Below are 12,140 nucleotides of genomic sequence, written 5' to 3'. Positions count from 1 at the left end.
ACAACTTTAACGGCATGTAATGGAAAACAGAGAAGGTATCTATCTATTCAATGGTTTTACCTAACTTCAAAATAAAAATTACAAATAATTTAAGAATAAAATCATAAAGAAGTTACAAACTTCAAAACAAAGAATACTTTTATATTTTCATTGAGTATTATTTCAAAAAGTATAACCAAGGACGACTTATAAAAAAATATATTTCTTTGTGGTATGAAAAAAATAATATCAAATGAACTTTACTATTTTCACACATATTCTCCCAATAGTAAATTTCATTTAGGTATTTTTCTAAATTATCCTCATTCATTTTATTGATAATGGTAGAACTCTAAGATCAGGTAGCAAACCATATTAAAATTTGCATCTACATTTTGTCCACTTACAAATATACCTATGATGATTCCTTGGTGGGTTGTTCTTTTTTCTAGCATAATGATTTCTAAGAGGTTCTTTTTTCTCCTCTTGCTAGCACACCTTCAACCAGAAGCATTGGTGAAAGGAGATGGCACTTTGATAAAGAAAACCTGCAAGAACACCAACTACTTCGATCTATGCTTCTCCTCCTTAAAATCCGATCCAAGCAGCACCAACGCAGACCCAAAGGGCTTGGCTGTGATCATGGTTGGGATTGGAATGGCCAATGCTACTTCCACTTCTCTCTATTTATCCTCTCAGACTCGGTTGCTTGGCACTACCAACGACTCCACCAAAAGGGTGCTGAAGGAGTGTGCAGAGAAGTACACCTATGCCAACGATGCCCTCCAAGCTTCTGCACAGGATCTGGCTAATGAGGCATATGACTATGCTTCCATGCACATCGCTGCAGCTTCTGATTACCCAAGTGTTTGTCACAACATGTTCAAACGTTACCAAGGTTTGGTTTATCCTCCTGAGCTGGCTCGTAGAGAGGACGGTTTGAAGCGTATATGCGATGTTGCTCTGGGGATTGTTCAGAATCTTGATTAGTAGGTAGGCAATGTGAACCACTTAACTGTTACCTGGTGTTTATTTCATTCAGTAGAAGTTGTTCTATGTAATTTATTCAGTGTTTTTATAAAGCTTATCAGTTTTTCCTTTAGCTGCTTTTGTATATTTTGCAAATAAAACAGTGAAAGCATATGACATGCAACTGTTTGTCGGGAACTAGGTGGGCCAAAATAAAACAGTGAAGCTAGAAACTGACTTCGTTTGAACAACTTCTGAAAGTTTAAAGCAGAATGAAAGTTGTCGATGGTATGACAGAATTGTAAGTTATTCTTGAGATTTCACTGAAATAAGTTTCAAATAAATGGAGACCAGGGACGGTTAATGACTCGCAAATTAACACAAAATACAAGCTTTCCACCTATGTATGCCCCTCCACGAGGGAAGCCCAACAACGAAAATTCTCATAAAACACATTGCTTCTCGCACCCCTACAATTTACTACATCCACATCCATAATAAGAGGAATCATCTTAAACACCCTTCACATCATTGCTTATGGCACAACTATCACCATTGTTATAAAATTTGACGAAAATACAAACTATATGGGTTTCTTTAAATTATCATTGTTCTCAAGGACTTATATGTGGTGTCTTATGTAAGTTTTTCAAAATACAACATAAACTTCTCATAATGTTTTTAAGGAATTGAGAATCTAGCAAGAAACTCTTAAAGAGTATTATTATTAAACCCAAGTTTATAAAAAAAAAAGGAAAAAAAGAGCAAATTAATTAGAGTAAAAGAGATGTGAATTAAGTGTATTTTTGGATGAAGCATTGGACACTTATTTATAGGTATAAGAGGAGTTTATGATGAGTGAAATATCCCCACACTCGTAAAGGTAAACTTTTGCAACCAATCCAATGTTCACCACAGTGGCTTGTAGAAGAAAAATCTACAACAAACCTAATGTTCAACAAGTCAGTTGCAACAAGCCTACACCATGTTCGAAAAGGATGGAAAAACTTGCGATTTAAGAACTTCGATTGTTGTGGCTGCAATACACTCTCATTTTACAATAATCCCCCATATATTGCAAAGAATAAGATATGAAAAATAAATTAAAGAAAAAAATCTTGTCTCATATAACATGTAATACACCAGAGTTAGTATATCAAGTTATATAAACCAGTTTTAGATTGAGTAACTTAACACAGAATATAGTTAGTAGAGCAAACTATATGAACCAAGGAAACTTGACGTGTGTTAGCGGTTTATCAATCACAATACAACCCCACAACTTTTATTATTATCTCTATGTTGCACTTTATGGCCACACACATGCTTGGTATTTATGAGTGCTCTAAATATCATGTCAATATTTCATATAAGTGACCTTACTCGACACTCATACAGGTGATTTCATCAAGTATTTGTTGCAAATCATACACTACCCGTGAGAGATATGGAAATCATTAAAAACTTTGTTTAAACTAAAATTCTTAAACCACATAATTTTAGTTACAAAGATTAACCTCTCAATAATACAATTTCTAGCATTGTCACACACATCATAGGAATGAACATAATTGATTTAAAATCATTTTAGTGACTAATAAGTTACTTGTTTTTACCCATATGAACATTATTCATGGGATCTATAATCACAAACGTTGGGTTACCATTGCTTATTTGTTTATAAGTGGCTCAAGTCTCATTTCTCTCGATGTTTCTAAAATCAAGTTTCTTCCCATGGGTTTTGTTTTGATTTTACATAATCAATGAAAATTGTTTCGCTCTTTAGCAGTTATTTCACCAAATTATATATCAATTGTATATGTCTTTTCTTTCCATTATAGTTATTGATTTTAGTTATAACTATTGTTGATTGGTAATCATAATGTATTGAAACACATGGGGTTGGTTTCATTTCCTAGTGAAATGTTTGCTAAAAAGAATTTCAACCACTCAATTTAATTATCAGTCATTTCAAGAGCAATGAACTCAAATTTCATTATTGATCTTGTAATAATTGTTTGTTTGCCTGATGTAAATGTAATTACATTACCCCTAAGTGTAAATATATAACAACTAGTGGATTTTCTCTCGTCTGAATCAGAGAATCAATTAGCATCATTATACCCTTTTAGAGTAATAAGAACTCAACTATATTCAATGTCATAATACATTAAACCTCGTAGATATCTCATAAGTATTGCAAGTGCATCTCAATGTTTTTTATTAGGACGTTAAATATATCTATTCAATGTACTTCCTATGTAAGCAATATCAGGTCTTGAAAAGATTATTAGATACAATAAACTTTCACTTATTTAAGAATATAAAGTTGATAAATAATTTATTTTTCTTTAATTTAGAATTAACATTAACATTATAAGAGTTATTGATTTAAAACATATTTTATGTATGGTGTTTATGCACAATTATAAAAAAAATATTATATATATTCTATAAAGTTTGTTTTGGAAATCTCATTCCAAAAAAAATCATACTAAAATATATTTCACATGTTTTTAAAAAATTTCCAAAAAATCTCATAAAGAATGAGAAACTCATTAAAAAAGTTAAAATATGTAATTCGAAAGTTACTTTTACAAAAGATAAAATGACTATTTTAAAAAATTATATATACTCTATAAAGTTTGTTTTGGAAATCTCATTCCAAAAAAATCATACTAAAATATATTTCACATGTTTTTAAAAAAATTATTTTGGAAGTCTCATTCCAAAAAATCTCATAAAGAATGTGAAACTCATTAAAAAAAGTTAAAATATGTAATTCAAAAGTCACTTCTACAAAAGATAAAATGACTATTTTAAAAATTTAAATCGATGCATGAAAAAATTGTGAGGATGTTGGAATTAAAGCCGAAAACACAAAGGCTTTTTTTTATTCCACGTCATAAAGGTTGTATGATAACATGTTATTTTTCTTCCTCAAGTGTAAAAGAGGTAAATAAGTTGTTACTTTGTTTTGGTGAGTTTTAATGATCATCTTCATTAAACCTTTTGTTTTAACTTTATAAAATTTTAAATAACTGTTTTTAGTAATTATAAAATATACAAATTCTGTTATAAATTCTTAAAATTATTTTTCTTCATGTCCTGTTACTTAAACTTGAAATTTTTTATTAGTTATAAATTAACAATTATGTTTTTCATAGAACCAAAACTAACACATGTTTATTTTTCAAGGATTAAAGACATATTTAATGTTTTTTTTAATTAATAAAACTATTTTTTTATTCTTATCTAAACTATAGGGTTTCTCACTGGTGAACAAAATGCATAATTATACAGATAAAAAGATTATTGGTATCAATGTAATTGAATAAAGTTAAACATTTAATTGTCTTAAATTATTCAACCAGACATGACTTACTTACTTAATAAATATTGATATTAATTTTACTTAAGGGATAGATTGAAATGGTTGAAGAAAACAGTACTTTAAATACTAATTAGTTAAAGAGAGTGGTTGGTTTCAGTGAGATTTAGTTTTGGTTTCCATAATTTCTTTTAAAAGTTTTGTAAACTTTGAAATAATAATTTTTAAAAAGATAGGATGAAATTTGTTTTTAATGTATAAAAATACATTTTATTTATTTATCATGTTTTTAAAACTTGAAATTATTAATTAATTATAATCTTTAACATTCACATTTTTCTTACCAACAAAAATTAAATGATGTTTATTTTATAGGGATTAAAAAAATATACATTTTTTCTTGAAAATGAGTTAAATGTTTTGGTTATTACATATAACTTCTTATCTTTTCAAGCTGAAATTAAAAAACAAACTTAATTATTTTTTTTTATATTTATAAATATTAAGACATCTTTTCTGAAAATTTCCTATATAAAACATCTCCTAATGTTAATAGAATAAAATTCTAAACTCTAAATCTTAAATAACACTCTTAATAATATAAATGAAAAATATGAAATAAAATATTAATTAAAGTATGAAATTTTTCATTTTTTTTTAAAACACAAGCTGCACAAAAATGTTTAAAAATAGAAATTAAAACATTATGATTAGTTTTGCAATAAATGTTTTGTAAGCATATCAAGATAGAGTATAATCCTGAGTTAACTTAGCTCATTATAGATTTGAGTTGAGTCAGATTAAAAAATTGAATTTTTTGTTGATTATGAGTTAGAATGGTTTCAACTCACTCAATTTAAGTTATATGAGTTTGAGTCAGGTTAAGGTGAATTGACCCACAACCCATCTGAAAACTCTAATTTATGTTGTCTCTTTCATATCTTGGAATGACCTAGAACAATATTTGTATTTAATTCTCGTCGTTACCACCGCTTCTCATATCTAGGTTGTTTTATTTTCTCTTCATCAGATCTCGTTATATCTAACTTGATCCTTCACTGTTTCTCTGACTTTTAGTGTTCTTGGATGTTCATCTTACACTTCTTTGCGCTCCACTCTTCTATTAGTCTTTCCCCCACTAAATCAAAGTTATTCGAGTTTGAGTCAGGTTATGGTGAATTAACTCATAATCCACTTAAAAACTTTAATTTTTGTTGTCTCTTGCATACCTTGGAAGGACCTAGAAGAAGTATTGTAAAGTTTGAAATAACATCTTTTAATCATTATACAATATATGATGAAATTTGTTATTAATGTATAAAAATACATTTCTTTATTTATCATGTTTGTAAAATTTGAAAGTATTAGTTAATTATAATCTTTAACATTTACAATTTCTTTCCAACAAAAATTAAATAATGTTTATTTTGTAGGGATTAAAAATGTATGTAATTTTTCTTTAAAATGAGTTAAATATTTTGATTGTTACATAGAAGTTCATATATTTTCAAGCTGCAGTGGAAAAACCAACTTAATTTTTTTTTAATATTTAAAAATATCAAGACATCTTTGTTGAAAATTTCCTGTATAAAACATCTCCAATGTTAATATAATAAAATTTAAAATTTTATATCTTAAAGAATACTCTTAGTAATATAAATGAAAAATTTGAAAAAAAATATTAATTAAAATGTAAATCTTTTTGTCAATTTTTTCTTTAAAACGCAATTAGTTGCACAAGAATGTTTAAAAATAAAGATTAAAATATTATGATTAGTTTTGCAATAGATGTCTTGTAATCATGTCAAAATAAGTTATAATTATGAGCTAACAAGCTCATTAGATATTTGAATTGAGTCTAATTAAAAAAATTAAAATTTTTGTTGATTATGAGTCAAAATAATTTCAACTTCCTCCATTTAAATTTTACTTATTTGAGTCAGCTTATGGTAAATAGGTAATACCTTCCATTCTTACACACTCTTTCTCCTTCCTTCTACGTATTTGAGTCAGCTTATGGTAAATAGGTAATACCTTCCATTTCTACACACTCCTTCTCCTTTCTTCTAAGTGAGATTTATTTTTAGTTTCTATATTTTTCTTGAAAATGAGTTAAATGTTTTGGTTATTACATATAACTTCTTATCTTTTCAAGTTGAAATTGAAAAACAAACTTAATTTTTTTTATATTTATAAATATTATTAAGACATCTTTTTTGAAAATTTCCTGTATAAAACATCTCCTAATGTTAATAGAATAAAATTCTAAATTCTAATGTTAATAGAATAAAATTCTAAATTCTAAATCTTAAATAATACTCTTAGTAATATAAATGAAAATATATGAAATAAAATATTAATTAAATTATGAAATTTTTTTGTCAATTTTTTCTTTAAAACACAAGTTGCAGAAAAATGTTTAAAAATAGAAACTAAAACATCATGATTAGTTTTGCATTAAATGTCTTTTAAGCATGTCAAAATAAATTATTATTCTCAATTAACTTAACTCATTACATATTTGAGTTGACATAGATTAAAAAATTGATTTTTTTTTTGTTGATTATGAGTTAAAATGGTTTGAACTGACTCAATATAAGTTATATGGGTTTGAGTCAGGTTAAGGTGAACTGACCCGTGACCCACTTGAAAACCCTAATTTATGTTGTCTCTTTCTTATCTTGGAAGGACCTAGAACAATGTTTGTATTTAATTCTCAGCCGCCACCACCTCTTCTGAGATCTAGGTTATTTTATTTTCTCTCCATCAGATCTCGTCACATCTGACTTGAATCTCCACTGTTTTTCTGGTTTTTCAGTGTTCTTAGGTGTTCATCTTACGCTTCTTTGCCCTATATTCCACTACTGGTCTTTTCCCATTCAATCTAAGTTATACGGGTTTAAGTCAGGTTATGGTGAACTGACCCGTAACCCACTTGAAAACTCTAATTTTTGTTGTCTTTTTCATATCTTGGAAGGACGTAGAACAATATTTGTATTTAATTTTCAGCCGCCACCACCTCTTTTCAGATTTAGGTTGTTTTATTTTCTCTCTATTAAATCTCATCACATATGACTTGATCCTCTACAGTTTCTCCGACTTTTCAATATTCTTGGGTATTCATCTTATACTTCTTCGTGCTCCACTTCATTACTAGTCTTTCCACGTTCCTGCGCTTGTTTCTACACATTCCTTCTCCTCTCTATTTTGCTAAGGTTAGTAAGTTAATAATTTTTTTTAGATGAATTAGTGTTTTAATTTTCTTAATATAATGAAATGGATCGAGACAAATTGTAAAATTTCTAAATGTGGTCACAAATGTATCAAGTTGAAGTCATTTTTTTTAACCTAACTTCTTAACCTCTAAGCTGACTTACTTTGACATTCTTTGTAATGCATAAATATAGGTATTAATGAGATTATTTGTGTTAAATTAATTCAACTAAAAGTGAAATGTCAAATAGTTTTTGTGTTCATTCCAATCGAAATACGATTTTACTTGAATCAGTCATATTTAAAGAAAGATAGATTAAATTGATTGAAAGAAAACACAATAAAGTTGACAAACATCCATATATTTTAATGGCAATGTGTTCAACAAAAAAGGTTAATATGATACAGTGTAGCCAAAAGGATGAAATAGAAGAAGAGAAGAAGAGTAGTGTGGGCTCACATTGCATTTCCCGCCAAGTGTAAAGGGGCGCGCGAAAATCCATTTTTTCAGTGTCTGAGTGGCTTCTTCTTCTACACTCTAAACCTAAACCTCTGAATCCGAAGAGAATGAAGGGTGGCACGGTTCAGATTATCTGGCACGAGAGAAAACCCGTCTTAACTCTCGATTTTCACCCCCTCACCGCCACTCTTGCCACCGCTGGCGCCGATTTCGACATCAAGGTCTCTCTAGCTCGCTCTCGTTCTTTGCTTGTGATTAGGGTTAATTACTCACTTGATTCTTTTTCTTGTGTTTGCAGTTTTGGTCGATAAAGCCATCAGGGACGGAGAAACTTCCCGTAGTTTCCTATCTCAGTAACCTCTCTTATCATAGCTCTGCAGTGAATGTTATTCGCTTCTCTTCTTCCGGTAATTCCAATTCGCCATTTCTCTTTCTCCTCGTAGAATCAGGATGCAACAAAATTTCATTGGATCAAATATCTACCAAGTTAATTACTAGCGTATACTTTCGTTGTCACGGAAATGGAACCGATTAATGAAATTTGCATTATTTTTCCTCGCTTACTGTGCTGCAAGAAACGGTGTGGTGCTTTCGTTTAGTGATAACTTCTATTTCTGATTATTTGCAGGGGAATTGCTGGCCTCTGGCGCTGATGGTACGACCTTGGTTAAGGAATTTTAGCTTGAGTTAATGTAATGAGGCAATGCTTTGTCTGAATCGGATTTTTTTTTTCTTTATCCAGGAGGGGACCTGATAATATGGAAGCTAAATTCTGCCGATACTGGTCAGGCATGGAAGGTTCTCAAGATGTTACGGTAAGGCCTTTGACATACTTAAATAGTTTAAAAGCTGAACATTGTAAAAAAGTTAAAAGAAACACGAAAGGCTGTAAAACAAATTTTCCATATTTTAGCTGCCTGATCTCCATTCTGTTTGTGAAATTGAATATACCACATTTTATTCAGAGAGGGAGTGCCAAATTTGTGCTTATGCGTTTTTATTTGAAATATTGACATTGATGTAATCCTATTTATTTCTGAAAAAATACACGTGTTTGGAAAAATGAGTCTTATTAGATTAGCATTACAAACAATGACTACAACCATTCGTAATGACGCATGACAATAAAGCCTTATCTCAACAGATGAAATCGAAAAAAAAAGGATTACAGGACACCATTAACTTCAGTTAAAAACCAAAGCTCCAGGAACCGTCTAAAGACCAATGACATTATTTTTCAGCATTCATGTTTTACTGCATTTATTTCTGACTTATAAGGGATATTTTTATGCATTAGATCTCATCTCAAGGACATTTTGGACCTGCAGTGGTCTTCCGATGCCACATATATCATATCTGGATCAGTTGATAATTGTTGCATTATATGGGATGTTAACAAAGGTAAAAAAGAAAACACATGAGTGTCTTTGATACACTTGAATCGTGGCACATGTTAGTTAATATGTTGTACATGATTCTTGTTTGCCAGGAACTAACCTTCAGACGTTGGATGCCCATGCGCACTATGTTCAAGGGGTTGCATGGGACCCTCTAGGGAAATACGCTTCTTCTCTTAGTTCAGATAGGACTTGCAGAATTTACATGAATAAGCCTCATAAATCAAAAGGCACTGAGAAAATCAATTATGTTTGCCAGCAAGTCATTTCTAAGGCAGATAAGCCATTATTAAAAAATTCTCAGGTTAGCATATAATGGTTGTCTTTATTTGCATCATTTAAGGTTGTAACATACTTGAACGTTACGCTTGATTTTCTTAATGTAGGAGACAAAAATTCACCTCTTCCACGACGAGACATTGCCATCTTTTTTCAGAAGATTAGCATGGTCTCCTGATGGTTCATTTTTAGTTGTGCCTGCAGGTATTAGCTTTGAGTTCGACTTGATCTTGCTTTGATTAATCTTACATTTTGTGCTACTTCTAAGGATGAGCTGTTGTTGAGATTTTTCTAGAATCTGGCCAGTTTTTGAATTTTTCATAGTTTATCATCTTTTATTTTACAAGGAAGTGAATGAGTGTCTAAGTCAAAGACGAACTTTTTATAATTTCCCCTTGTTTTACATGGCATAATTTAATTGCCTGTTATTGGTTGAATCATATTGGTATCTTTCTCCCAGACCTGAATTTCTGCACAATATTTATTACATGCTTTGTTTCTTATCGGTAAATTTATGTCTCCCCATATTTCAGGCTCTCACAAAACTAATACTGCATCTGAGACTGTGAATGCGGCTTACATAATTTCTCGAAAAGATCTTTCTAGGTAAAATTTCCGCTATTTTATCCTTTTCAAGAGCATGAGACATTATGCAAACTACAATTTTCTCTTTTATGTTCAGTTATTCATGTTATGTTAATGAATCAAATAGAGAAGTATGCGTTTTGATGTGTTTATTTATTTGACCTCATACAGGCCTGCTATACTGCTCCCCTGCACAAATAAAGCTGTTGTAGCGGTCCGGTTCTGTCCCATAATTTTTAAACTTCGGGGAACGAACTCTCTTGACTCAGGTATCTGTGTACTTCTATTTTATGAACAGTTATATTTAAATGGTCTTTAATCAAGCCAAATAACATTGTCTGATCCATACAATCCTCACCTACTGCTAGATTGTCTTGTTATAATTTAATTGTTTGAGTCGCATGGGAGTCAGCTTAAATTCGACACTTGCACTACCAATTGGTATTTGCTTAAAATCATGTCCATCTTGGAGAATTTCTTGCTCAACAGAAGCCTAATAGTGGTTTTTGTTTAGTGCAGCTCGTGTATTTAACCTCCCATATCGCATCATATTTGCTGTGGCCACTTTGAATTCGCTGTACATTTATGACACTGAGAGCATATCTCCGTTAGCTGTATTATCTGGTCTTCACTATGCCGCAATAACAGATATTACTTGGTAACTTTTATTTGCTAGCAATTCCTTTTTAGGTTTGAGAATTATAATTTTTTGGGGAAAGGTTTATCTCTAACTGGTATTTGTTCACAAGGTCATCTGATGCTCGTTATTTGGCATTGTCATCACAAGATGGTTTCTGCTCTTTGGTGGAATTTGAAAATGACGAACTTGGATCACCTTACTCTTTATCTGGTAAGCTGTCTTTATTTTTCTGCTGTCATCGTCACCAGTCCAATGTTTTTTATTTCCTTATTACATGTTTCTCTAGAAGCAAAAGTCGAGGAGGATAGTAAGAGTGCTGTACAGACAGGCAATGCCACTGTACCAACTGGGAATTTTAGTGCAGTTCTATCAGAGAGCAAGGACATGGAAATAGAAGCGGAGGCTGTTGACATGGTCACCGGAGAGTCTGGGAATATAGGCACTGCAATAACAGAAAACCTGAGCACTCTTACCCAAGACAAGCCTGACAACATGGTCATAGAGGCAACTGGGAATGTTGAAGGGGTTATAGTCGATAGTAGGAAAAATGAAGCAGAAGAGAAAACCGATGACATGGTTATTGAAGCAACTGGAAGAATTGGTGCTGCTGAATTAGATAGAAGAAAAGCGGAAGCAGAACATAAGGCAGCGAAACAGCCATGGAATTTGGGTACAGTAAGTTTTGGAGCTCAAGACAAGACTAAGAAACAGCTAGCTAATCCAGATTCAGATGGAAAACAAACGGAATCAAGGGAGAAGACAGCAACTCTGCAATCAAGTTTGGACAGTATAAAATCAGGGGCAGAAGAAAAGGCTCAGCAACAATTGTCCAGTTCGAAGAGTACACCCTTGTCAAATAAGCCAGCCAGGAAACGTATTACTCCAATTGCCATTGATCCATGATTTTTCAATTCCTGAGAAATTTCATCCATGCCTGTCTTTGTACATCTTTTTGTGCGCCATTTATTCGGAAGTCACATTTCCCCTTCGTCGTTTTCATTGTTTTTGACCTATTCTGTAATATAGGTTCCAATATAATATTTAGTGAAAACAATCTTCATCTTGGAGACTTCTCTGGACCTCTTTTTCTTCTCTTGTCCCATCTCATGTTCGAAAGATTAAATAAGTGCAAGAATGGCAAATGAATTTAATGGCGAACACAGGGTAGAGGCGAAACATAAGCATGAAATATCGATTACATGTATTTATAGATAAGAGGTAGGCTTTATTTGCTTATTTTCGATAGGTACACTTAACTGCATAATTATCTCAGCTTAAAGGAAAGTA

At 31.2% G+C, this 12,140-nt stretch overlaps 2 protein-coding genes across 2 annotated transcripts; both read left to right on the top strand.

Annotated features, from left to right (window-relative positions):
• Positions 1 to 359: 359 nt before the first annotated feature.
• LOC108341105 (cell wall / vacuolar inhibitor of fructosidase 2) lies at positions 360 to 1,081 on the top strand. Its single transcript, XM_017578742.2, has one exon. It carries the CDS (start codon positions 397 to 399, stop codon positions 967 to 969), a length of 573 nt encoding a protein of 190 aa, XP_017434231.1. The 5' UTR covers positions 360 to 396; the 3' UTR covers positions 970 to 1,081.
• A 5,879-nt stretch (positions 1,082 to 6,960) lies between these two features.
• On the top strand, positions 6,961 to 11,924 carry LOC108325280 (chromatin assembly factor 1 subunit FAS2). Its single transcript, XM_052869436.1, has 13 exons — positions 6,961 to 7,494; positions 7,901 to 8,173; positions 8,251 to 8,359; positions 8,581 to 8,607; positions 8,695 to 8,767; positions 9,250 to 9,353; positions 9,442 to 9,653; positions 9,736 to 9,832; positions 10,162 to 10,234; positions 10,385 to 10,482; positions 10,733 to 10,871; positions 10,963 to 11,063; positions 11,140 to 11,924. The coding sequence occupies exons 2-13, from the start codon at positions 8,060 to 8,062 to the stop codon at positions 11,754 to 11,756; spliced, it is 1,764 nt and encodes a 587-aa protein (XP_052725396.1). The 5' UTR covers positions 6,961 to 7,494; positions 7,901 to 8,059; the 3' UTR covers positions 11,757 to 11,924.
• Positions 11,925 to 12,140: the final 216 nt, after the last annotated feature.

This window comes from Vigna angularis, chromosome 1 (genome assembly GCF_016808095.1).
Source record: "Vigna angularis cultivar LongXiaoDou No.4 chromosome 1, ASM1680809v1, whole genome shotgun sequence".
NCBI lineage: Eukaryota > Viridiplantae > Streptophyta > Magnoliopsida > Fabales > Fabaceae > Vigna > Vigna angularis.
Note: the sequence above shows the minus strand (reverse complement) of the source record. Positions and strands in the feature narration are given on the sequence as shown.

Coding starts and splice junctions, on each gene's coding strand:
- LOC108341105 (XM_017578742.2), top strand. CDS start 397: ATGATGATTCCTTGGTGGGTTGTTCTTTTTTCTAGCATAATGATTTCT.
- LOC108325280 (XM_052869436.1), top strand. CDS start 8,060: ATGAAGGGTGGCACGGTTCAGATTATCTGGCACGAGAGAAAACCCGTC. Junction 8,174..8,250: donor GCGCCGATTTCGACATCAAG/GTCTCTCTAGCT, acceptor TTGTGTTTGCAG/TTTTGGTCGATAAAGCCATC. Junction 8,768..9,249: donor AAGGTTCTCAAGATGTTACG/GTAAGGCCTTTG, acceptor TTTATGCATTAG/ATCTCATCTCAAGGACATTT.